Source organism: Rhamphochromis sp. 'chilingali' (assembly GCF_963969265.1).
Source record: "Rhamphochromis sp. 'chilingali' genome assembly, chromosome: 20".
In the NCBI taxonomy this organism is placed as follows: domain Eukaryota; kingdom Metazoa; phylum Chordata; class Actinopteri; order Cichliformes; family Cichlidae; genus Rhamphochromis; species Rhamphochromis sp. 'chilingali'.
This window is the reverse complement of record NC_137947.1, coordinates 16797802-16824100: the sequence shown is the minus strand read 5'-3', so window position 1 is coordinate 16824100 and position 26299 is coordinate 16797802. Positions and strand designations below refer to the sequence as shown.

General features: G+C 39.0%; 2 protein-coding genes and 1 pseudogene across 6 annotated transcripts; 1 reads left to right on the top strand and 2 right to left on the bottom strand.

Annotated features, from left to right (window-relative positions):
• The first annotated feature begins 2127 nt into the window (after window positions 1–2127).
• Window positions 2128–12509, top strand: sfxn3 (sideroflexin 3). Of its 2 annotated transcripts, XM_080868181.1 has the most exons (12): window positions 2134–2283; window positions 2591–2745; window positions 3816–4033; window positions 5798–5968; window positions 7394–7492; window positions 8056–8131; window positions 8244–8329; window positions 8428–8555; window positions 8923–8972; window positions 9178–9227; window positions 9349–9396; window positions 9486–12509. In XM_080868181.1, the coding sequence occupies exons 3-12, from the start codon at window positions 3870–3872 to the stop codon at window positions 9580–9582; spliced, it is 969 nt and encodes a 322-aa protein (XP_080724307.1). In that variant the 5' UTR covers window positions 2134–2283; window positions 2591–2745; window positions 3816–3869; the 3' UTR covers window positions 9583–12509. The 2 variants fall into 2 exon arrangements, with proteins under 2 accessions (XP_080724306.1, XP_080724307.1); XM_080868180.1 differs by lacking the exon at window positions 2591–2745 and having other exon boundaries at window positions 2128–2283.
• A 1164-nt stretch (window positions 12510–13673) lies between these two features.
• On the bottom strand, window positions 13674–20855 carry LOC308387855 (peroxiredoxin-like 2A). 3 transcript variants are annotated; one of them, XM_080868183.1, is made up of 8 exons: window positions 20779–20853; window positions 18397–18584; window positions 17682–17924; window positions 16735–16920; window positions 16201–16292; window positions 15955–16095; window positions 14460–14624; window positions 13674–14380 (listed from the first exon to the last, which is right to left on the bottom strand). In XM_080868183.1, exons 3-8 carry the CDS (start codon window positions 17875–17877, stop codon window positions 14285–14287), a joined length of 876 nt encoding a protein of 291 aa, XP_080724309.1. In that variant the 5' UTR covers window positions 17878–17924; window positions 18397–18584; window positions 20779–20853; the 3' UTR covers window positions 13674–14284. The 3 variants fall into 3 exon arrangements, with proteins under 3 accessions (XP_080724309.1, XP_080724308.1, XP_080724310.1); XM_080868182.1 differs by lacking the exon at window positions 18397–18584 and having other exon boundaries at window positions 20779–20851; XM_080868184.1 differs by lacking the exons at window positions 17682–17924; window positions 18397–18584 and having other exon boundaries at window positions 20779–20855.
• A 184-nt stretch (window positions 20856–21039) lies between these two features.
• On the bottom strand, window positions 21040–22642 carry LOC308388457 (peroxiredoxin-like 2A; annotated as a pseudogene). The gene is made up of 5 exons (XR_013974734.1): window positions 22498–22642; window positions 21983–22074; window positions 21757–21897; window positions 21495–21659; window positions 21040–21403 (listed from the first exon to the last, which is right to left on the bottom strand). The product of XR_013974734.1 is annotated as a peroxiredoxin-like 2A (transcript).
• Between the last annotated feature and the right edge of the window lie 3657 nt (window positions 22643–26299).

Genomic DNA, 26299 nt, shown 5'->3' with positions numbered 1-26299 from the left:
AGATTTTTTCATATCACGATATGTTTTTTTCATTTCAGGCGATAACGATATCTATCACGATATAAGCCAAATAACTATATTTGTAAGATTTAAATGTGCCGTTGCTCACAAGTAAAATGTGAAATAATCAGCAGCTTGTTTTTATTTAAATATTTATTTCCCATAATAAGTTCAACAGGTTACTTAAGGAACATGAGACTTTTTCAGATAAATAAAGGCAAATATTGCAAACTACACAAAAGGCAGCCGCTAAAGCGTTTAAGTTTCAAAATAGAACAAACGAAACAGACTACTAAATTGTCAATTCCACTTAGAAACAAAATATTAATTCTAAAAATAAATCTTAGTTTGTTTTACAGAAGAACAGACAAAACTGACTAACTTTTGTCAATATCAAATAAACTGAGAACTAAAAGGAAATTCTCAATCTCTCCTTGTTGTATAGCTGAGCTTTTCAAACAGTTTTAACAGTTACTTTAGTCTGACAAAAGCCGAATGACGAATTAGCGCTTCCATTCAGAGACTGAGGCTACGTCCACACGTACACGGGTATTTTTGAAAACGGAGATTTTCCGTTTTGTTCTTTTTCAGCTCAATACCAAACGCTAATATTTTCTCTGAATGCTGGATGATTACGTTTTTACTGGACGGTTGGCAATTCTACTAACTAACCTTATGAATAAAATAAAGTTCACTATGGTATCAGTAACATCAAAGCACCCACCCAGCTGTATAGAAACTCCGTCATGCTAGCTAGCACGCAGTACCAGTTATTGTAACTGATTGTAAGTCAGCACAACGAAAATAAACTACACCTAAACTTGGTTTATATCTGATCCCAGATAGACTGCAGTTCATACCTTCTTACCTGAAATTCAGTTCACCTGATGCTCTGACCGCAGCCGCCTCGGGTCTGCTTCTTCTGCCTTCGGTTTCCCTCATCCACTGGCTGCCCTCTGTTTGAGCTCCGCCACCACCAAACAACTGAGTTATTTTTTCACATCGACCAGCATCTGGACAATCCACCACCTTCCACTGTTTATACCGTTACTAAAATGAATACATAAATCATCAAAAGTCCAAAACACGTAAAAAGTCCAAAGCACGTACAAACGCCGAAGCACGTACAAACGCCGAAGCACGTACAAACTCCAAAACACGTAAAAACTCAGAAGCACATAAAAACTCAGAAGAACGTAAAAACCCCAAAACACGTACAAAACACAACAGAAGTGCTCCAGAATGCTAGGCGCAGTGTTGAGCTTTTGTTACCCAGTGGCTACACAAGCCAGCAAGTACCAACGACTGGATTTGGTGTGTGGTAGTAACAGGTAAATTAACTCTTTTTTTTTTTTTTATTTGAATATATATGTGTGCTTGTGTATAAATACACAAACAATACACATATGCTTTCAATTGTGTAATTTAAGTGATCTAGGTAGCTCTGTTTTGGAAGTTCAGTTAACGCTAGAAATGTGTTTTGGAATTTGTACGTGCTTTTTGGAGTTTGTACGTGTTTTGTCTTTAGGTGCCACTGCATATATTTATATATAAACATATATAAATAAAACCACTTTTTTTTACATTAGTAATTCCTTTTGTGCATAATTTTATATTATTGTTAATAATAAATAAATTAAAGCAACAAAACAACCTGAAGATCCGAAAGAACCGGCTCTTTTTAGTGAGTCGAGCTGAAAGAGCCGGTTCTCTAAAAAGAGTCGGAAATCCCATCACTTAATAAACTAAGGACTTCTGGGAAGTGGACTCCTCCCCTGTCCCGTCAGCTTTTAGCCAATCCTGCGTGATCTTCCGCCCCTCCTGTTTCGTCGCACGGCGCTGCCTTAACGGGCAGCTTAGAAACTCGTTTTTGTTTGTTTGCGAACAGTTTGACTACATTTAAATGATTTATTCTATATTTTACATTTTCTACTGTTGTATTTAATAAAAAACAATAGAATAGAATAGATATTCATCATACTGCAACTGAGCAAACAAATCGAAGAAGTCTTTGACCGTCCACATACCGTCTGGCACGCATTTTAATTCCCATTATTTTATCACTGTAGACATCTGTAATGAATCCTCATATGAGTAACACAGAACATAGACAGAACATTATTGATTGTTACTTGCTCCACGAATTATTTACCGACCCATCCTTTTTTTCAAAATGCTATGTTACTATATTTCAATAAGTACGCGAAGGCAGCATATGTCTTCCCGGTGGTGCTGTGATATTGAGAGGTCATACATTTTCAAAAACCAGGGAGTTAAGAGCAGGTATGTTTCCGTGATTGCTGAATTCACATCACTGATCAATAATGATCATATCTGATTAAATTAGCGCTCGCTCTATTTCCATATTTGTCTTTACAACGCTAACTGAGGTGCTAATGTGCTTGCTAGCTTGTAAACTAGCTGGTTAGGGGACGTTAGTTAGCAGGTATTTTGATGACATTAGAAATCTGTTTGTTCTCCCATCTGTCCGAACATTTGATGGTTTTTTGTTTTTGTTTTTTTTTTGGGGGGGGTGTTTTTTACATTTAACTCCGTTTTATTAACAACAGTGGGTATTTCTGTTCTCCAGTTCGTGATTTGCAGTGCTGCTGTCGGCTACCTTGCTAGCGTGTTCGCTAGCCATTTAGCAGCCAGCTTGGTGACAGGAACTGGGGCACCTGTCGTGACAACCCCAAACCCATCTGCCACTGTGTCTGTTGCGGTTTTCTTTAATCGGCTATTTCGGTATGACAAACATCATTCATGTGGTTGTCTCGCTAGTGAGGCGATTGGAGGCTCGTGTACTTTACACATAGTTTGAAGGAGCAAACCAATAGCCAAGTCCTCTGTTATCTATTTATCCACGCTATCAGGTGTTATCTCGCTCTTTAAGGTGTTTTTTTTTGTTTTTAAATCAATTTGGTAGTTGTGACCTTCATGCCAGAAAGAACAAAAACCAAGGTCTCCACACTGCTGTGCCCCCCAGTTTCTTACTCAATTATGGCCCAAGTGCTGGATGAAGTTATCCAGTTAACACTGTGGTGAAAAGCCATAATGTGAACAGCACAGAGATAAAGAGTTGGATCTGAAAGAGGTCAATAGTTGTATTACAAGTGAGGTATTGTTTTATTTGAAATTGTACAGTCCAACTTGGATTTTTAAGTGACTGTGGGCTTTTTGGTGTGGTGTGGGCATTAAATGGATAAAAACATCATCTTAATTTTACTTTATCCTATACTCACAGACACAGCTCACATTTTAATTTGGACTGCACTGAAAGCGAAGAGCTGCTTATAAGGAACCCACAAATGGACAAAACAACAGTTTATTGTGGTTTTAATGTAATACAGCAAACAGAAAGTGTTATTTAGGCTTCAGAAAGCACTGAGTGATGAAGAATGCAGTAAAACTCGAATGCCCCGAAGGGTTGTTTCCACAAAGATTGTACAGGGTGGTGTCCTGTACAGTAAAGGTGGAGGGTTTCGTTAGCACAATGTATCTCTGGAATGCAGCACAGCTTTTAGTGAAACGTGGATGAGCGCTTATCTCTGCCACCAGCGTTTTTCATTACAATAATTACACTTGTAGGGCTAGGAATCAGGTCGCCATACTTATGTTGTTTCAAACTTTGATCTCTGTTTGTGATATTTGAGCATGCATAAAATTTTAAAATAACATTCAGGGCATGTTTGTTGTTTTTTGGGGTTTATTTTTCTTGCCTATAAAATGTTTTGACAAGTCTTTTCTGTGAGAAATGCATTAGTTAATCCAACTCATACGGTTCTTTTTTTCTTCTGACTTGATGTTTTCTGCAGTATTTTACGTTTGTGCCTGAGCACTAATCAAAATTTCTGAGTGAAGAAGCCAGGATGTCAGAAGAGGTGTCCCGCAACATAAACATCAAGGAGCCAAGATGGGACCAAGGCACGTTCACGGGCCGCGCCAAGCACTTCTTCATGGTCACGGACCCCAGGAACGTCCTGCTGTCCTCTGAGACTCTGGAGGAGGCCAGAGTGACTGTGGAGAACTACAGGTAGAGAAGGTCAAGATATAAAGAAGGGAATAGGAATGTATAACCCTTATTCCAAAAGACACTGTGTAAAAACCCATATTTTAATTACAATAGGATATAGAAAACATATCAAATGTTTAAACTGAGAAAGTGTACAATTTTAAGAAAATTATTAGCTCATTTTGAATTTACTGGCAGCAAAATGTCTCAAAAACATTGTAAAAGGGCCGTGTTTACCATTGTGTTGAGTCCTCTCTTCTGGGAACTGAGGAGACTAGTTATGGATTTTGGGGGAGGAATGCTGTCCTATTCTTGGCTCACGTAGGATTTGAACTGCTCTACATTTTGGGGTCATATTTGTCATATTTTTCATCTCGTGCTGTTTTCAGTTGGTGAAAGGTTAAGTATGTATACGCAGTGTGTGGTTTTGCATTGCCTTGCTGAAATATGCAAGGGTTAGGGTTAAAAGAAGTCATGTGGATGGGAGCATGCGTTGCTCTTAAACCCGTATGTATCTTTATGGTGATTTCCAGGTGTGCTACCTGGCAATTTCAGACATTGAACAAAAATATAAATGCAACACTTTTGTTTTTGCTCCCATTTTCCATGAGCTGAATTCAAAGATCTGAAACATTTTCTAGATACACAAAAGACCCATTCCTCAAATGTTGTTCATAAATCTGTGTTCATGAGCACTTCTTCCTTTGCCGAGATAATCCATCCCACCTAACAGGTGTGGCATATCAAGCTGCTGATTAGACAGCATAAATATTGAGGGAGTGTGCAATTGGCATGCCGACTGCAAGAATGTCTACCAAAGCTGTTTGTGAAATTAATGTTCATTTCTCTGCCATAAGCTGTCGCCAAAGAGTTTGGCAGTACATCCAACCCGCCACACAACCGCAGACCATGTGTAACCACACCAGCCCAGGACCTTCACATCCAGCATGTTATCCTCCATGATCGTGTGAGACCAGCCACCCGGACAGCTGCAGCAACAATCGGTTTGCATAACCAAAGAATTTCTGCACAAATTGTCAGAAACTGTCTCAGGGAAGTTCATCCAAATGCTCGTCGTCCTCATCGAGGTCAGACGACGAGATCCTAAGGCCCATTGTTGTGCCATTCATCCAAAACCATCCCCTCATGTTGCAGCATGATGATGCACGCCCCCATATTGCAAGGATCTGTACACAACTCCTGGAAGATAAAAACATCCCAGTTCTTGGATCAACATGATCAACTCTATGCGATGGAGATATATTGCACTGTGTGAGGCAAAGATACAGAGAAACCCCATCACTTTAAGGTGCTCTTTTTATACCCAATCACGTTGCTAAAATGCTACCAATTAACCTAATTTGTTAAAAATAGCAACACCAAACAGCTGGAGAACTAACTCCTCCAGTGTTTTTGTTGCCCCTACTCCAACTTTTACGAGACCCACTACTTCCATCAAATTCAAAATGAGCTAATAGTTTTCTTATAGTTGTATATTTTCTCAGTTTAAATATTTGACATGTCTTTTGTTGATGTTGTTTTTTGTAAATAGAATATCGATTTATGAGATTTGCTAATCATTGCATTCTGTTTTTATTTGCATATTACAACAATGTCCCAACCTTTTGGGAAGCGGGGTAGTATGTCTGATCTGAGTAAGGCATGGATAGGAATGAGCTTTGAACGAGATTATATGCTGACTTGTTTTCTCCGGGTTTTTTAAATTTTTTTTTTTACATGTAACAAAAACTGTACTGTAGCGCTGTACTGTTATGACTTTTTCAGAGCTGGGATCGTGAAGCCTGGTCTGACGGAGGATGAGCTCTGGAGAGCCAAATACATCTATGACTCTGCCTTCCACCCCGACACAGGGGAGAAGATGTTTGTGATTGGCCGGATGTCTGCTCAGGTGCCAATGAACATGTCCATCACAGGCTGCATGCTCACCTTCTACAGGTACAGCTCAGGTTTAAACACACAATTCACTATAATCTGCTTCTAAAATGATTCCCTAAAGAGAATCTAGAAATGGAAAAATCTAATATTTAATAAATGAAAGGCTGAATTTGATACAGTTTCTGTGTGACCAAAAGTCAGCCTTAATACAGCAGCAAAAATAGAAATGTTAATCCCTGTGCAGAGGGAAAATCCTCTTAAAGAATAAAAAATGTTGCTCTTAATTCTACTGATAACTCGCTATGCTGTGACCATTTAATAAGCTGAGATCAATTCATGTTCAGAATCAGAAGACTTTATTTATCCCCAAGGGGCAATTAACAAACAACCGAGCAGCATACGTTGAAGATAAGGACAATAGGAACAGGCAGTAGGAGTGAAATAATAAATACACAGTATATACAGTTTTAAAATTACACAGTTTTAAAATTAAAGTGACCGAAGGTGAATAAATAACTGCAAGTGACTAAAAGTGAATAAAGTGTCAGTAGTGTAGTGTAGAGTGTAGTTTATGTTTATGGGTGTGGAGAAACAGTTTGATCTGCAATAAAAGTATACACAGTATGATTAAAAAGTAAAGCTGAGATGACTTTTAATACTCTTTGTAATTACAGAAATAGATGGTGAAACGAAATAATAGATTATTGGCTATAGTTTTAAAAACTGATTTATTTAAAAATTTTATGTTAATAGTTCACATTTTATTTTAAGTATTTTTTCACGTTTTTGTTAATTTAATATTTAACAATTAAGTCTATCATTTTTGTCATATTATGTTTATGTTTATTACTCAGGTTCAGGTTGGATGTATCGTGCACTACCATCAACCACAATGTTGTTTTTGCATCCTACCACTTGAGGGCACCATATGGTGACATTTTAAAGTCTATATATTATAGCTTTATATAGTAAAATTGGTATAGTAAAGAAGAGAGCGAGTGCTTTGGGGGGTTTCTTAATACCAATATGAATATTTTAGGTGATTTAAGTTAAAGTTGAAATTCAGCATATATTTCTGGAGGTCTGTAAACTGTGCTAAAGGACCATTTGGTTTTTAGATCACATGAATAAAATTGTGACACATACCCTATCAAGATGATCTGTATCTTTTGCATGTGAATTTTATTCAAACTTGACTATGGGCTGATTGATTTTATATGAAGATGTTATCTGCTGGGAACACTAGTGTGAAATGAGGGTCCACACAAAGTTATCTGTATGCAGTTATGACTAAATGCATCTGTAGGTTACTTAGTAGTTTTGCTTGCATCCTCTTTTTTTTTATTATTTTTTAAGTGTTTGTTGCTAGCAGCTACTTTCTCAAGTAGTGTCACTTCTTTGCCACAGCGCAAACGGCACCGAACACGCAGCGTGAAATCTCACTTCCTCAAACACACTGTCGCTGTTCCTTCATGTTTTTTGCAGGACTACTCCAGCAGTGGTGTTTTGGCAGTGGGTTAACCAGTCCTTTAACGCCGTCGTCAACTACACCAACCGCAGTGGAGACGCACCCATCACCGTGAAGTATGGAGGACTTCTCATTTCCCTTCCTCTCTTGATCATTCCTGTCCCACGTCTAAACTAGTCTCTGTGAGGAGGCTGTGGGAGCGGCTGTCCTCTCCCTCACAGCGGTATTACGTTCCACTGTTAAGCATGTTCGGCAGTGTCACAGTGATCTCATGCTGACTTAGATTACGTGCTCCTTGTTGACAACAGGTCAGCATATTTGCAATAAATTGCCCCTTCCAGACGCTGCAAAAATGCATTGAATGCATGCATTTATGAAGAACAGCAACATGCGAATGCATATTTATGGATCAAGCATGCAGTCAGTGAAACACATATTGTAATGTTCTGTTTTGCAATTATTTGCGAGGATGTTCTCGTTCATTCTTAAATATTCATACATGACTTCACACATTTCTTGGTCCACTTAAACTTTGCATTGATTCACCTTAGCTTAATTTGTAGACTCTGAGCTGCTGTCTTCATGTGGTGATGCATAATTGGCTCTATTTCACTTATGAAAATGCTGAAAGGGGATGTGGGTTCTCAGTGTGTGACCTGTGATAATTTTGTTCTTGCAGCCAGCTCGGTGCAGCCTACGTCAGTGCAACAACTGGAGCCGTAGTCACTGCACTGGGACTCAAGTCTCTAGCTACGGTAATACGTTTGTTTCAAGTGCAACAAACATGAAGTAAACCGAAGATAAAACAAACACACATGACCTGCTCTGAGATGTGATCCTGATTGCTTAATTTTGTTGTCTTTGCAGCGTCTCCCTCCAATCATCAGCCGGTTTGTCCCTTTTGCTGCTGTTGCTGCTGCTAACTGTATCAACATTCCCTTTATGAGGCAGAGGTGAGGTCACTAAAGTATTAACTATAATAGGCCACTGATTAATATTTTAACAGCTGGTATGACAGCTTTACATGATGTTTGTTTTTCCCCACTATCAGGGAGTTAAAGTACGGTATCCCTGTAACTGATGAGAATGGAAACCGGTTAGGAGAGTCTCCAAATGCTGCCAGACAAGCCATCGTGCAGGTGGTGGTGTCGAGGATTGGGATGGCGATGCCTGCAATGGGTAACGTCGACATTTTCTCTGCTTGGTCATTACCTTGCATGCATTAGTGACAATCTGCAAAGAAGTATCAGCTGAAACTGCAGCTCCTCTCTGCTTTATGGAGTTTTCTGGCTGGTTAGGTTCCCCGTTTTTCTGCCTGTTCTGTATAGTGTTCATCATTTAACAGCCTATGACCCAGATATTTATCTCAAGAGCCGCTAGACAGCAAACACAAAGTTAAGAGAATATATGTTGACTTTATGATCGTCACTCACCAAAAATATATTAGAAAATGTATCTTCACCTCACACATTCTGAGCCTTACTAACAGTTTCCTGTTTTGCTATTGAAGCAGAAACCCCCACCTGACTTGTTGTTCTGTTCACAGCCATTCCTCCTGTCATAATGAATGCTCTGGAGAAGAGAGCTTTCATGAAGGTAAGCGAATTGCATCCGTGTTTGCTGTACTGTTTTGTTTCTACTGAGTGGATTTACCAGACATGCTGGTATTTTATGAGGTTAAAGAGTCGCACCGCATTCCACATGTTGCACATACATTGAATGCTTGTGTCTGTGGACGCTCTGTACAGACAAACTCATCTGATATGTATGTGTCCCTGATTTTTATCTGTTTTCTCTGCAGCGGTTCCCAATTCTTAACGCTCCAGTCCAGGTGGGACTAGTCGGTTTGTGGTGAGTAAAGTAGACTTGTTATCAGTGAGAGTATCCTTTTATCAAATGATATTTTTAACTTCACCTAGAAAGTACCTGCAACAACATCTGAAACATTCCTGTTTTCATCTCATGATTTCAGCCTGGTGTTTGCAACTCCTCTGTGCTGCGCCCTATTCCCTCAGAAAAGGTACCAGTAGCCACTTTCACTCATTCAGTCTATATCTAGAGTTGTTTAACTTAGCTGCCTTTTAATGATGCTGGACCATCTCTTTGTAGCTCTATGAGTGTTAGCGGGCTGGAAGAAGATCTGCAAGAAAGGATACGAAAGACCAGTCCTCACATCACCACAGTCTACTTCAACAAAGGCCTGTAGGAGCAGCAAGCACATTTCCATGCATATGTTGAGACACACACACACAGTGCTCTGGATTCAGTTGGAAGGGTGAAATAAAATATATTTGCAGGGGTTGTTGTTTTTTTTTGTTAAGGCTCTTTTTCTTTTCTCTTGAGAGAAGAGCACCATCTATTTACAGTTTATTGTTTTGTGGTGTGCTTTTTGTCTTCCGCTGGTCACAGCTGAACTTTTGGATGGCTATTCATGAAGTTACTGATTTGTCCTCAACCCGCCAATATCTTGCGTTGCATTCAGGTTCATTTCTGATTCAGTTAAAATGAAGACTCATGTGTGTAACTTCTTCTGAATGTAACAGTCTTTTCTGCCTTGTGCTCCCACTTTTTCCAGTGTATATTCCAGTGTCATATATTTCACACTGACAGTTTTGTTAAAGCTTGAGGCCACCAACTCAGTTGCCCCAAGAAAACTGTATGTTAAGTCGCTCTAAATAGCCCGACTCCTGTTGAAGTTCCTGTTTTGTTGTACCATGCCTGTTGTTACCCAGTGCAGCTTCTTACCCTCGTCTACTCTCCTCTAAGTGTACTTATGCCCTTCATATTCTTAGTCAAAGTAATAAGGTGCTCAGTACCTGTGGCAAAGATCTTTATATAGCAAATTGCTCATCCTATATCAGTCAACACTACAAACTGTGGTTCTCATCAGCATAAGTATGTACTGTGGCAGCCTGGGTTTTTTTTTTCTTTTTAAAGGTGATGGCGCTTTTAAATAGTGGCATCTGGTGGAAAGAGGATAGTGTGTTGTGTGTCCACGAGGAAGTAGAAATGCTGTTGATATCGTTGATAAGGATCTTAAATTATCTTAAATGTATTGCTGCTGTTATGTGAATACTAACTCACAGTTTGGAGGAGGGGTTTTTTTAGTGTTTGCACCTGACCTGAAGTGGGCTGGGAGACATCAAAACAGCCAGATTGTCAAAAGCGCGAGAGCCACTGATGTCCTGTTGAACCAAAGGACAGTAATAAATGTTGTGTAATAGGTCAAAATAGTAAACTCCTGGTCATGGTAGCTGTGTGTGCACAGTGTTTGTAGCTGCTTTGTTAATGTGGACAGCTCGGCCGAGTTTGAGCATCTTTGATCAACAGTCATTCACATTGTTGACCAAGCTCTCCAAACGCAGTGTTTCCAGTGTGGTTAGATAGTGGTGATGGTGTCTTAGTGGTGTAAAAATAATTATATTTTTCTTGGATATATTTATGTACAAAGCACATATAATGTAGAAGCTACGAAGCACATTTTTGAGGGATTTTAGAGATTTTAATTAAAATGTATGCCTCTGTTAGTGAATGCATCAGATGGCCCCACATATGCACTTGGAAACAATGTCCTCTTCTCTTGGTACATAGTGTAACTTATTGCAAATGACTAGGAGCTTCTCCTGCTTCAAGACCAATCAGTTCTCAGATTAAAGGAGTGTTCCTATAGTTTGATTTATCACTGTTGCAAATTACCAGCTCGGATTCAGTGTTAGTATAAAGTGATGTTTTGTGTATGTTGGTTAAAAATGTGACCACAGTAAGATTGTATAGATCACCAAAATTCATCTCCATTAAGACACTTCGATGTAGTTGTGGACAGATGTTGGGCGTTAAGGGACTGTAGTAACCGCACAGCATTTGCATTTTTGTGAATGGACTTTTTGTACAGATACAAATGCACAGTGATTGTGTTAATGTGCGATTCCAACAGTCAGTAGCTTTATTCACCAAACGTTAGGAGAGTGTTGCTACTTGAAACTTAAATGAAAGTGGACGTAGTGTTTTGGGGGTTTTTTTTGTTTTGTTTTGTTTTTTAACTATTGGCTCTGTTGTTTTGGAGAGAAATTGGGTTTTCATATGAACACTTCACTCCCTTTCATCTCATCCATGTGAACAGAAGGCTTCTGTTTGAGTCCCCTGCTTGAATTGGACACCAACGTGGGATCACATGCACTGCAGGACAGTGTTTCACACTTAGCATCACTACTATAGTCTATATGTAGAAATGTTTGCAGTGCCCACTGAAGACATTTTTGCTACGATGCTGACAGCAGCTACTGTGTGATGTGTTTGCTGTGCTGCTGTAGGAGTTAACTGGATTTGTGTTGCTGTTTTAAAGGAGCTTTTACAAGTGTGCATTGATGATTGTGAGTCTTCATCATGCTGGATAATGCTGATTGAATCGTGGCTTCGCGTCTGCTAATTTTTAATCATTTGTGGTCTGCTAGCTTTCGTTGCTCGTAACCAAGTTGCTTTGTTCCCATCTTTCTCCTTTTCTACTCGCGTTTTGGTGCACAAACGTTTAAGAACAAAACTGAGGGGTTTGAGTCGGCATTCAGACACGTTTGGAAACTTTCATCGTCCCAGCTTGTGACTGTGTTTTACCACCGTATCATGTCACACCTGTAGAGCCAGCCAAAGATGAAACGGGTAAAGGACTGAGGAAGTGTGTAGCTTTTTAAAAGTTTTTGTTTCAGCTTTAGCAAATGGACCTTTTGCCATACTTGTGCAAAAACAGTTTGTTTTTTGTGTATTTTAACACAAGTGGTCCTCTCCACCAAATCCATTGTCTTGAATACAAAGCTACAAGTTTGAAAATGTAAAGAAAGTCCAACACACACTTTATGTTTGGAATTCATTTTTTTGCCATTGATTTTATTGACAGTAACATTTTAGATCACAGAGTTCTTTCAGTGTTTTACAACTTTGCATACTGAAGGCATGCATGGAAAAGTCATGTCATGCTACACTCCATGAATGTTTTGGTTATTTTATATACATACAACTCACATACATGTAGACTTATAAGTATTGTGTTTTCTCCCTCTGTTTGTATTGTTTTGAAATGTATATTTCCTGGACGTGAGATGTATTTTAATCTGAGCAATAGAATAAAATGTGTAACATCAATGCCCAAGCATGCTTGTTTCATGCAGTAATATTTAACACGGGTTATTATCACCATATAAGTGAATATTTCAGCAGAACAGTTCAGATATGAGCGTAAACATTTAACCTAACTTAAAAACCACTGAATTTTGGTGGTTGGAACATTCACAACTTTAATCTGACACCGTCAAACAAAGAAATTTCACACTCTATGACATGGTCACGTCACAGTCAGCAGAGCAGGACGAATTAGGCTGCTGTTAGATGAGTTAACTGATGAATATAAGAGAAAACAAAGTAAATGTGATCACGTCTCTCCCTGTGTCCCTGCTGACTTTGCCACTGCTGTAACTTAAAGTTTGGCAGCCCTCTGGGTCCCACCCCACTGACCTGGGGGCCCAAGCAGTTGCTTGCCTTACCTAGTGGTAAAAAGCTCCTCTGCATTACTACTGCTTCATATAGAGAGCTATAGATACACAAGTGTGTGTGTGTGTGTGTGTAAATTGTCCTTGTGGTAGCTCCTATATGTAAAGGACTTTGCCTCGAATTTATACACACTGGCCACTTTATTAAGTACACCATTCAACTGCTGTTTAATGTAAATCTTTGATCGCTCAGTGCATTTCATCATGTAGACATGGTTAAAATAACCTGCCAAATTACATGGGTTCATCCTGCTATCACTTCAATGGGGTAATATGGTTAGATTTTCATGTACCTGTAGGGATCTTGGATGTTGCATTTTGAAACAGTTGAAGTCATCATACTGATGGAGAGTCCCGCAAATGGACCATTACAATATAACCTGCTTAATAATAAAGCATGGACCAGTTTCTCGGTGCAAGTTTGAGATAAGAATTTTCTAACCTTTGATATACTTGCAAGAGGGAGAGAGCCGTTCTGGTGACCTTACTGATGTAATTAATAATACCAAGGTTCCTGACAAGAGTATTTTTTGTGTCTAAAGGTGAAATGATAGAACATAATAAAACCAGACTCATGCAGAGGAATTCTTTTGGTTTGTTTTTGTTGTTGTGCTTTCAAGGATAAAGTTTTAAATGTTCAAAACTCAAAAAAATACTAAAGTTCTCTGAAAACTCTCATAAGAGCTGTGTAAGTTGTTTTATTAGACCAAGTTTTAACCAATATACAAATTACATTTAAAGAAAAAGAAAAGCACAGATATTGGATGAGGTCTTCTTTATTCACTGTTCTGCAGCTGGTATGCAAATGTGCAGATGCATAAAATTCTCTCTCATACGCACAGTCATACAAAAGCGAGCAACGCCTGCACCACAAACAGTCCTCAACATGACGACAGCAGCAGTGTGTGTGTGTGTGTGTTTAGGCATCAAACTTGCTCCCCTCGACCAAGAGTTTAGAGTGAAGTTGTCATTATCACACACAGACCGCACGCTCTTGTTATGTCAAAGGAGTGTTTGAGAGCTTGACCAGTAGAAGCAAATTAAGCTTTTACACAGAGTCAACATTTCATTTTCAAGTGACCTTAAATAAATGGCTGCTGCACCTAAAAGGAAGTGATGCCTTTAATTCCCTAACATTTTCATACCCGTGTCAAGAATCTAGCTTGTAGGTGGCTTGATTTTCATAACCAACAGCAAATTACATGTGCAAAAGTCAGCGGCATCTTATGATATTAAACAACACGGACTTCATAAATACCAGAACGTTACTGAAATAATAATTATATTCGATTTTGACTGAAACTCTGCATGGGGTTAAAAATATTCAATTTGCTATTCAAGTTGTGATCTAATAAAAGCGTGCTACGAAAATTATTTCACTGGTACAATTTTTTTAACGGCCTCTAGAACATCGGCCGTGTCCACCTTATCGCCAAACTCCTTCTCGCGGTGTTCCAGGAGGATGCCCTGCCAAAAAACAAAACATGTGCTTAAAAATAGAGACGAATTTTGTGAAGCATCACTGAGCCAAATCTGTGGAAGCTACCTGTTCTGCTGGTCCGATGACAAACACCCCTCCGAGGACAAACCCCTCTCCATTCATGTTGCCCTGGTACCCAGACCTCCAGGCTCGCCTGAAGTTCTGCCACACTCCCAGGCGAATGAACCCCAGGCCTCCCATCCTTCTCTGCACCGGGCCATAAAAACGTTTCTGCAATGCACATTTTAGTTTCAGTCCGCCTCATTTATACACAGCGTACAGCAATTACAGTAGCATTATTTGACTGCTACTCTAAAACTGATTTATCACTGCGTTCTCATGACCCAACACTCTTACTGTCAACAAGCAATCCCTGCACTGCTGCTTGATTTGAGATTAAAGATCATACAAAAGACAGGGGTACTTGTAACTGTGGTTCTGTCAGGACATTCGGTAAAACGGCCCCTTGCAGTTAAGACAAGATGCTGGTCAGGATTAATTTATTCACAGAGCTCCCATTAGAAAAACCATTAGGAGGAAGGAGGAGGGCATTTAAGAGCTTTTTAAGCAGCAGAGGCAATGTCAGAAAGACAAAGAGGAGATATATGCTTGAAAAGCTTAATAGCAGCGAGCTAATGAAACGCGACAGATTAGATCGTGCGTGGATAATGTGTGTGGTGGATACCATTAGAGACGCACTCGTGCCGAGAATGAAAAAGATATCGCTGAGAAAAAAAACTCCAAAGAGTTCAGCGGCGATGAATTCAGCCTTTCACATGAACGATTACCTTCCTTTCAAACAGGCCTCCCCTGCTGTTGTGGGTGTAAATATTTAAAAGCCAAACAATTTATCAGCATTAATAACTGACAGATAACAGTACTCATGTTACCATCATGGCAAATAAACATAACCAAGTGATCATAACGACTATGAGCATGTTGATTTAGACGTTTGCAGTGAATCTCTGCAGAACCTACAATGTAAGTGAAGTGAGTGGCCAACGTTGTTGCCAGCGTTTAAGCTTTTTCTGGTTCATTGCGTGCCAGTGTGACCGTGTCCTGTTTCATATGCGGTGTCGGCCAATAAAAACAAAAAGATGCGACGACTTTTTCCACTCCTGCGTCTTCACTCTTTGTTGTGGTCAGTTGGTTTTTTGATTTGTTTTTTTTCCTCGGGGGTAAACATATTTGTCCTTCAAGTTTTCCCATTTCTTTGTACATTCCTTCATTTAAATTCCGATCATTTCAGCAATCACCCTGCAGCAATGTGACATTTGTGAGTGTTTATATTGATGCTATGATTACTTTTTTTGGATGATATGGCAGTTATTATTATTCTTTCATATATTAAATTCAAAAAAGTCACCTGAAATGCACAGGAGGACTCGACATGCATTTCAGTACACCATACGGTTTCAGTTACGAGGTAGCTACGATGGTGATTTCCTGCTGAAGCCTAAACCGGAAATCTATGCTAGAGGTTTTTCAGTTCAGCCAGGAACTCTCAGATTATTCTCACAATTTTTCTGAGCATGCCCACTTGTTATCTACAGCTGCTAACCTGTTCATCAATATAGATGTCCCCAGCGAAGTGCGGTCTGAAGTCCCGGATCTCTGTGCCGATGTCCTCTTTCACAACAGCAACCAGAGGGACCCCGAGCTCTTCCAGCTGGGGCTTCAGAGAGGACAGCGCAGAGGCCTCCTGCAGCAAGACAAAAATACCAAAAAGAGAAAATCAATCTCATCACATGCACTTATAGTTGAGTGGAAACAGACAATGTTCATTCACAGAGACTTTTGGCGTCACCTCTCTGCACAAAAATCATCCAGGTCTTCTTACAGCCATGACCACAGCCCCATTCGTCTCCCACAGGCTCTTTGCTTTGATGACCTTCTCATCTGCAGACAAACCCACATTGAACTATTTCTTATCAAATCTTTGACCTCACGCGTTAGCGATTAAACGCAAGTCGCAAAGATTACGAATGCCACAGTTAAAAGAATCTAACAGAGTTTGCAAGATAGAGAAAACAACAAAATGTTCACGGTCACATGGTGCATCTCTTTCACGATGTTCATTAAATACTCAGCATAGGAATTTGACCAAAGTTTACAATGATTTAATCTGCCAGAAAATTCTAGAAAGTGGCTTCACTTTACATACTACACAAAACCTCATTCGCTGCATGTGTAATGTGTCGAAACGCGCACGAGGAAAGGAAACCACATGTGGCTGATTCTAGTGCTTATGTAACTTTATATTTCCTTTTAATAGCCTTAACTACATCTGCTGTTAGTCTGGTACATTCCAATATTGTACCGTATCAGAACGCTTTCTTACCACCCGTGGTGGAGTGCAGATCAGCATCTTCAAGGTACTGCAGCGTTGCATTGGCAGCTTTAGTAAGACACAGATCCGTGTTGGCCAGGAAGATCCCAGTTAGCGCAGCTCCGACGGCACCCAGACCCACAGCCCACATCCCCATTCCAAAGAGCTCGCCCTCCAGCCCAGAAGCAGAGGACAAAACTGCAACACAAAAAAGCAAAAGCATGTTGAGAAGAAGAAACATAAGCATAAGGGACATTAACTGTTCTTTATTAGAACAATATTTCACAGTGCTAGTGCAGACATCACATCTCAACTGAGATTGCATCTCAACAAGGCTCAGCATGCCCATTTTATTTGAATCTGGTGCAGACTGTAGTCTGTGAGTGTGCGTTTGTTTTTGCCACTGTACTCTTATCTAAAACTCACCCATGCGATTAAATTCCTCACACACAAAGATCTGCAGGCAAATTTCGACTAGAGCAAATGTGCTTCTCGATAAAGCACAGCTAACCGCAGAGTTTGTTTTTTGTTGACAGTATCTTTTAGAAAATATCGCAGCATAACATCAGGCTGCAACTACTTATTTTATTGTTTTAATTATTTAAAACATAATCTATCACCATTTCCCAGAACTGAAAATCTTTAAATATGGTTTGTTTTAGGTTTTTTTTGTAATTTTATTTTCTGAGAACTGGTTTATCGATTAACTGCCGAAGGGTTGGTAAACTGTGCGTATGGGACTCCAATCTGACGTTAATTGAATTATTAAATGACTCGTTTAACTTGTTTGTTTTTGTAACATTTCAACCTGGAGTCATTCCAGTGTACGGTAAGTGGGAAGAAAGAAAAAAAAAAAAAAGAAAAAAAAAAGAGTCGCCATGCACAGGTGAACAAACCTGAAGTCTGGGCTGTGACAGAGATTGGCTAACTGTGTAGGGAGCAATCAAATGTGTCCTTGCCTGAAAGGATCTTGTTTGGGTCTGGACTGGCTTTGGCTTTACTTTGGTGAAACGGGGCAGCCTGGGTCCTTAGAAACTGAGGCCTGGCTGTGGTGGAGGGCTGGCTGCCTGGGTTAGAGCCCCTCACGGAGAGGGCAGAACAGCGGAGGGCAAGCCTCCAGCTCAAAGCTGTGGAACATCTGGACAGAGCCAGCATGGTGGATAAAGTCTGATGATCTGACTACACACACTCTTAAGATTTCGCTGGAAGACAGAAACACAAGTCGTTTCTAAGCAGGTTAAAGCATAGTGCAGTGCAATGCCATAAACAAACAACAGCATAATCCACCTTTATCAAAAGCTAAAGTCAAGGATCGACTTGACAAGTTTAAAGGAAAAGAATTTCAAACTTTTGCTTTCATTGTGATCCAATTATCAGGTTTTACCACCTGTTAAACAAGTTCGCCAGGCTTCAGTTACGCTCACACTGCAGACGGTGCAATCAAATGTAACAAAAGCATAACGTACAAAATGTTTGATCTTCCTTACAAAGTCTACTGTGTAACTATTTTTCAAGTTCCTACTTGCCCCTTAAGTTCTCTTCTGTGTAGCAATAAAGACAGAAATTACACTGAAAACCAAAACACTGTTGCCAGTTTACAGCATGCTACACAGAGGGAGTCAAATCTGGCTTTTCTATATAGTCAACTTTAAAGTAAGATCAGAAAATACTAACTTGTCTCCATTGCCAAAGAATGAGTGAATGCGTCCCCTCCTGTGGTTCAGCCCATCCGGTTTAAAACTCAATCACCCAAAAGCATTTGAGTTCTGACTCCTTATTACTCAGAAAATGAAGAACCAAAAAAATATAACCGCAGCAGCCAATCATCTGTGCAACGCACACAAGAGTCTGACTTTCTACATCTGCAGAGCCAGAAGTGAAAAAAAGAAAAAAAAAGCTGTCAACACTGACTGCTGATCAGAATCTAGTCTTCCACAAAACATGTAAACAATGAGCACGACCAGTAAATTACAAGTTTCCTAAAAAATAAAATGCTTCACTGGTGATAGCGCAACAAACCCTGTGGTATAAAGTAAATTAGTTGATTTATCTACACTTTATTTGAACGTTTTTTTGCTTTGCTTTTCACTTCTTTCATCTGTCATCTTGCTGTAGAGTGAGTCCTTTAACTCATTTACACCTCAAGTGCATGTCGATGAGAATACCGTGCAACTTTATACTTTTTCTAAAGTAGACGTTTGAATAAAATATTTGACAGCTACAGTAAAAAAGTAACCTGCTACGACATTAAAATAACTTTTTTATTTTATTTTTACTTGTGTTAAAGTATTCATAAGCTTTTCGTGGCTCAATCTGTGACTTTTACCTGGAGAACTAGCGTGTCACTCATTATCACAATTGATAACTCAATGTAATTATGAGCTGATTTGTATAAAGCAGCTATGAGTAGATGTATGGCATTAGTATTGTCTACTCTTTGTTATTGCATAAATATTTTCATATTATACCCCACGACTAAGGGTGTAATTATCCAAGAATTAAATCTAATTTCCATGTTTGTTTGTTTTTAATCTGAAATTACAATGCAGTTATATTTGGCTGAAATACGTAGCGGATGAGACACTAGAATAAGGGGGTAATACCTTTGTTTGTACCGGAAAGAAGAAATAATTATGTGTAATTTTAACCCTGTAAGGCCTGAACCATGAAATAAATGCAACAAAACCAATTCTTTGTTTACTGAACTTAATATATTAATAATTATGATAATTATTATTAAATGTGTTGTCAATTTCTGAATAATTATGATGCATGTATGAGTTTTAATTTGTATAGTTTATGCTAGATCTGGCATTTTTAAACAGTTTATTGCTTAAAAATGTATTGTTCACTTTATTCGGGTTTTCAAGGAAAAGTACGGTGGCCCTGAGAGGCCAAACGGACTTCCGTTTGGACTTCCCGGCGTGTTTTGTGTGCTTTTGCAGCATTTTTCTTATTGCTTCCGATCCAGAAACACTAGAGCATCTATTTTTCACTTGTCAGTATGTTAATGCTTTTTGGTTTGAAATACACTGTTGGGTTTCACTCAGAATTTCCAATGTACCTGCCTTCACATCTAAGGATATTCTTTACTTTATGGACAATCTGGATTCTGAAATCTCAGATGTTGTCAATTTTGTAATAGTGCTCTGTAAGTTTTTATTCATTTATGTAAGTGGAAGAATGCCTCTCCTATGTTTACCGTCTTCTTGAATTACTTTTGTCAATATTTTAAGTCACTTAAGCTTATTTCAAATATGAACAAAAAAACTGCTGTACTATACTGTAAAATCACAAAATACTTGCTATTCTAATTTTCCTGCCTGTGTCAAAAGGTCTATGTTCCTTATTACTTTACCCTAGAAACTTTTATTTTCTCCCTGTAAAGTTATGATGACTTGCTTCACCATCTTTATAATGTAAATTGTTACAATTCTGGTCTGTTTCCTTGACTTGTTTTGTATATGAAAATTTGTTTCAATAAAAAAAAAAAAAAAAAAAAATTCTTATTGCTGGTGGGTTTTTTTAAGTTGCAGTACGTTTGGCCTCTCAGGGCCACCGTAGAAAAGAAAAATAAAACCATTACACTGATGATGTAGAGGTCTCAAAAACCCATGTGTCAACGCATTAATAGTTCCTCTACCTTTGACATTTAGCATACATGTGAATCAGATGATGAGATGGCAAAAACTAACTAACAGTCGCCCACAGATCACACGATACAAATAATGACCTTGATACTGGTAATTGTGTAAGATGTTTGTTTACGATGACAACTGCCCAGGCAGACCAAACTTCAAAACTGTAAATGAAAAGGTGTGATTATCTGGACGATTGCAACTGCGTGAAAGATACTGTCAAAGTCCAGAGAAGTTACTGTGGTTTATCACAGCGTCGCCGCCTCATAGATAAACCGTCTCCCGTAAATTAGCATCTAAAATGAATACCGAGTCTGCAACCTGAGCCAGCCGTGCCTGCCAATGCATCCGTGCTTGCTCCGAAAATGTCACCGTGACAAAGATAATGAAGTAGTTTTTCAAAAAAATACACACTTACCAAAATCAATTTAGCCACCAGTAACGCCTCTCACTAAACGGCTTGTCTTCGGACTTTTGCGCAGGCGTACTAACCGATTCTAAGCGCAGGGGAAACTAATCGAGCAAGATTTAATATCGTTTGACGTAATTGAGAAAAGTCAAAGCAAGACTGAGAAACAGGTAAATGTGCGGGCTCTCTATGAGCATCGCTGATGTATCGTTTTATTGTTAACTACTAGGGATGCAGTTTACATTAAATTTTCATCATATTAGGCCCAGATTAAGGTGTTGGTTTTGTGCGCTTTGGGATCAGAGCTGTTCTGTCTTTATTAGTTTAGAAACAACCCATCATTAAAAACACACAAAACATCATTACACAGTCGAGCTCATATAACCAGACATTGAGTCATTACACATTTAAAGTGTCACATTTTAACCACATCGCATGACATCTCAGCTTGTTCATTCTTATTTGCTAGAGGACATGCTTTTAGGAACATGTTATCTATCACTATCACACAAGCTAATAATAATTCTGGCATCTATTCTTTCATGTCTTCTCGCATTTTGCGGGCTGCTCTGAGCACTGCCAGCATATTCACTTTATCCCCAAATTCCTTCTCCCGGTGCTCCAGTAGAATACCCTGGGAGAAGAAATATAATCAATCATAACCAATGAAAATATCCAGATACACTTGCGATAAGGTATTTTTTCAAACTTCACTTGTGCTCTACCTGATCTCCTGGCCCAATGACAAAGACTCCTCCCAGCACTAGTCCTTCACCTCTTAGGTTTCCCCAGAAGCCCCTCCTGTAGGCCCTCCAGATGTTCCTCCACACACCGATGCGCAGAAAAATGGAGAGACACATCCACCTCACTTGTGGGCCATAGAAGTTTTTCTGTGAGAGTGAATATAAAGCTTATTGGCTTTAATTATGAAACCTTCCTTTTTTCTTTGAATATCCCAAAACATTGCATAGAGGAGCAACATAAGACCTTCTGATCCACGTAGACTTTCCCCAAAAAGTATTTCTTGAAGCAGTCCAGCTCCTTGCCGAGGTTTTCTTTCACCACCGCAATGAGGGGAACTTCAAGGTCCTGCAGCTGGGAGTTCAGAGAGGACAGCTCAGCAGCCTCCTAGAGGGACAAGGAAAGAAAGAATCAAAAGCATGAGTGAAAGATAAGCAGTTCTTTTTACACACATGGGTATCTCACTTCATACCTCTCTGCACAGTAATCATCCGGGTCGGCGTACGACCATGACTACAGCTCCAGTCTTCTCCCACAGGGTTTTGGCCTTGTGTCTCTCATGGACTAAAAGAGACAGCAGAGCATTTCTGAATCTAAATGCCACTGAGTTTCCCTTAAAGAAAGAGAACTCACATCCTTAAAATGAACCATATTTATGTGTCTTAAAAATCTTCTCTCCTCTAAATGTTAATGAAAGTTTGAATGGTGTTGGATAATTTTACAAATTTACAATTTTTCACATAATTTAATTACTCTCTCCGTTTATCAGTCTTGCAGACAAGTTCCTGTGTTAATACACACACACACACACACACACACACACACACACACACACACACACACACACACACACACACACACACACACACACACACACACACACACATATATATATACTTTTTCCCACCACAAATAAAAAATACAATTTGCATTTCAAATGTTCAGATCTCTAAGTTGTTATAATTTTAATACTGTTCTTTGACTTACCCCCTCCAGTTGTCTTCAGCTCTGTGTCCTCCAATATTTTTAGGTCGGCCCAGACTGGTTTGGTCTGGAACCAGTCTGTAATGGAGCTTATGACCTCTGCAACAAACAGACTCACTGCCTTCAGGACAGTGGTAACAGTCACCATGGTCCTAAACTGGCTCTATGAAGACCTGCACAGAAAGCAAGCACAAAGATTAACTTTCAGATATGTTTCCGTCTTTATCGCACGCTCATGCAAGCTGGGAATCAAGATGATCTCAAAGTCTTTTCATGGGACAGTCCCTCTGAATGTCACCAAACTAAACAACATAAAATAGTGTCATTAATAATGTATAAGCACTTAACTGAACTAGAATCTGTAAAGTAACTCTTACCAGGCTGTGCTGCACGGAGAAATGTGGAGAAATCTTATGTTTTCAAGCAGCCTGGTAATCTCTCAACCCTCAGATCAGCCCAATCACAGTCAAATCCTTACTCATATGAAGAAAACATGCAAGGAATTCCTCAAAATCTGCTGTTAAACAGGGATTACGATGAGCTGAATTCTCAGTACCAGGTTCAGCATGGTGCAGCACAGACAGCTTATCAAGCAGCAATGCAGACTCGGTGGTGCAACAGCATTTTTGGATATTTATTTAATGAGTTATGTTGTTCTAATTACAATTAAGCTGCTAACATTAATAAATAAAACTAGACATGAACTCAGAGGTTGCTTATGGATGTTGCACTTTTCTGTGATTCTTCATTACTTGCCAGCAAAACAAGCTGAAAGTAACTGGACATCTCTTGTGATCGGCTGAGACCAACACTGACACCTGCAGGAGGTTAACGACATTACAAAGTCTGCAGTAGCTGACTTCCATGATACAAATAGCATTGTTTATTATTGTTTTGCTCATTCATCAATCCCACATTTTAATCAGTTTTCCAGTTATAGCCAAGTCAAGAATTGATTAAACATGCCTCTGTGTACCACACATTAGTCTATTAGACATGTTGAGCCATCTGCAGTTGTGATATTCAGGTTTTGCTCAGTTCCACATATAACGAATTTCATTAATTCATTCTGGGTGTTAGAAAAACATTGTTAAAAAGAAATGTTTTAACTTTACTTAAACGTTTTTATTGAAAAACACTCTCTTTGAGAACTGATTTGATGATTTTTTTTGTTCAGCTTTTTTTTTTTTTTGTACTTTTTAGATTTGTTGTGAAGGACTAATGCAAAGTGTAACTGTCTGCCGTTGAGTGCAATGATCTGCTGACATTTCTGTTTTATTTTTGTTAAATTGGAAATTTTGTGAAAGCCCAGATTTAACCTCAGATAAACTACAGGTTAAGGAGTTGGTGTCTGGTTTCAGTGTCAGATATATTTGAGTATCATGAGCATAATGGTTGTTGTTTTCCCTAAATCAGATTAATGAAATTACAAATTTTAATCTATTTAAAATGCAAAATCAGTCAAATTCTCACATTTGACCTTGATTTTGACTTATTTTTTTGTAAACTAATTTTTCTTGAAAAGCTAAATGCTGCCCATTAGTTTATTTCTAACCTTGTATCCTTTTCTGCTTGTCCCTATCTGTAGCAATAAAACAACTCATATATGCTTAAAATCAGCATTCCCATTACAATGACATTGCAGTTTACTACTTTATTACCTAATAATGCAGTAAAATAGAGTGGGCCAGTAAATAAATAATCGTTTTAATGTAGTGGTTTTGCAGGTGGATATTTCCTGATAATGAGGGCATTGCTATTAATGTTAGAAAAACTGGTGGTAGTACTCTTTTTCAACAAGCCAAAGGACTGAAGATAGAAGATACTGAGGAAAGATTTAATTACACAGAGGCAAGTCAAACGAATATCATGCCTTGCTCCATGATTTCTATGTGGAAAGTGGATTGCTAGAGTGGTATTGAGGGTAATATTTCACTCATTGGTGTCAGCTTCACAGAGGAATGTGCTGAGAGTCCCAAATGGGCTGGAGTACAGATAGGGCAGGGTGACTCTCCACCAACCCAGCTGCTGCACTCCCTCTGGCTCAGCCATGTGCTGGGTTAATCTGCCCAGAGGCGTCTTTTTGTTGCTGTAAATGATTATAGGTCGTTTACTTGGTAACGTAGCAGATGACCTGTTTTTGTTTTCGTTTATATTAGAAAAAACTCATCCATTTGTGATGATTTAATGTGCTTTAACCATTGTGTAAAACTCATCTGTGAGGTTCAAGTGACGTCTTGGCTTTGTTTCCCTGCTGGTGTTCCCGTCACACTAACACACAAATGCAAACATATAAACAAATGTAGAACACTGTTGTGTGGGACCAGTGCTGCTGGGAGTGTGTGGGACAGACAGCCAATCAAAGCTGAAGAACTGCGCCCCACCTCCTGTGTGGTGTTGTTGCTCATTTGCATTGGTTGACATGTTACGTTCTTATTGCACTCGTGAAGCCAATCAGCGAGCTAAATCTGTAGTTAAAGAAGGAGAGTGAGAATGATAGCAATTGTAATCTGTGCCTGGTACCTTGATGGTGGAGATAGATTTGCTTTCTTTATTTGTTAAAATTGTGAGCAAATTGTAATAATCATATTTTTGATATGAAAGGATTTTCAAGCCAATAATTCAGATGACTACAAACAACAAGCCAGTAGGTAGTAAAAGTCTGCAAAACCACAAACTTTTGATAAGAAATCACTATGTATCTGAGCATATAGTAAATTAAATCTGGTGACAAACTGTGTGCATTATCTGCTGTTTACTGACTGCTGCTGCTTATATAACAAGTTGTAGGGCAAAAAGTCCAAGCCAGGAGAGATCCGACTTTTCCTGCCTGCTCTCACTGCCATCCAGATGAAACTGGTTGGTGACTAGATGAGCTCAGGTTGTGGAGAGGTGAGCTGCAGAGGTAAACTGCATGTCTTTGAACCTGAGGAAAGACAAACAGGTGTTAACACCCACTCCCTCTGAGGCCCTCGGGGTTCGCTTAACATATCTTGTTCTGTCAAGTTTGAGTCTGACTGACCCTCAAGCCCCGAGGTGACCCAGAAACCATGACCCGGCTTTAAAAGACACACTTTCAGGTAGCCAATCAAACAGGAGGAGGTTACACTGTCACGTGGCTTGATCTTGTCAAAGTGCTTTCGGATTGGAGGGGCAACATTGGGAAATATTGCAGCTTAAATGACGATTAAAAAGAAATGGAACTTGGTAATTAATGTTCAAAATACGTGAAGGTTTAAATACACTGGAAAGCTCCCTTGTAGAAATACAAAGTTCATAAGTCTACTATCTTTTGTGCTTTTCATTTTCCGACAGGCTCTTAGTAGCTGAAAGTTCAAGAGGATTTGAACTTTAGACCCTATCTAGTGTGTGTGTCTTCGGTAAATTTCAAACACACAATGACTAATTAGAAGATATCAAACAATTCATGGTTACATGGCACATTTTAGTGTATACCCAAATGTTCCTCCACATCAATTAAATAGAAGAAAAATAAATAAGACAGCTCTACATGGAGTTTCTTTATAGAAACAAAATAGTAACGATAATCTTCAATGAATGGAGCTTATACTAATAATTTCTAATTAGCTTGAATTAATATGATAATCAGTTTAAGAACTCAGAGTGGTCCCCACTACAGGGATTGTAGAATTATTAGGCAAGTTGTATTTTTGAGGAATAATTTTATTATTGAACAACAACCATGTTCTCAATGAACCCAAAAAACTCAGTAATATCAAAGCTGAATGTTTTTGGAAGTAGTTTTTAGTTTGTTTTTAGTTTTAGCTATTTTAGGGGGATATCT

Coding starts and splice junctions, on each gene's coding strand:
- sfxn3 (XM_080868180.1), top strand. CDS start 3,870: ATGTCAGAAGAGGTGTCCCGCAACATAAACATCAAGGAGCCAAGATGG. Junction 7,493..8,055: donor GACGCACCCATCACCGTGAA/GTATGGAGGACT, acceptor TTGTTCTTGCAG/CCAGCTCGGTGCAGCCTACG. Junction 8,973..9,177: donor AGAAGAGAGCTTTCATGAAG/GTAAGCGAATTG, acceptor TTTTCTCTGCAG/CGGTTCCCAATTCTTAACGC.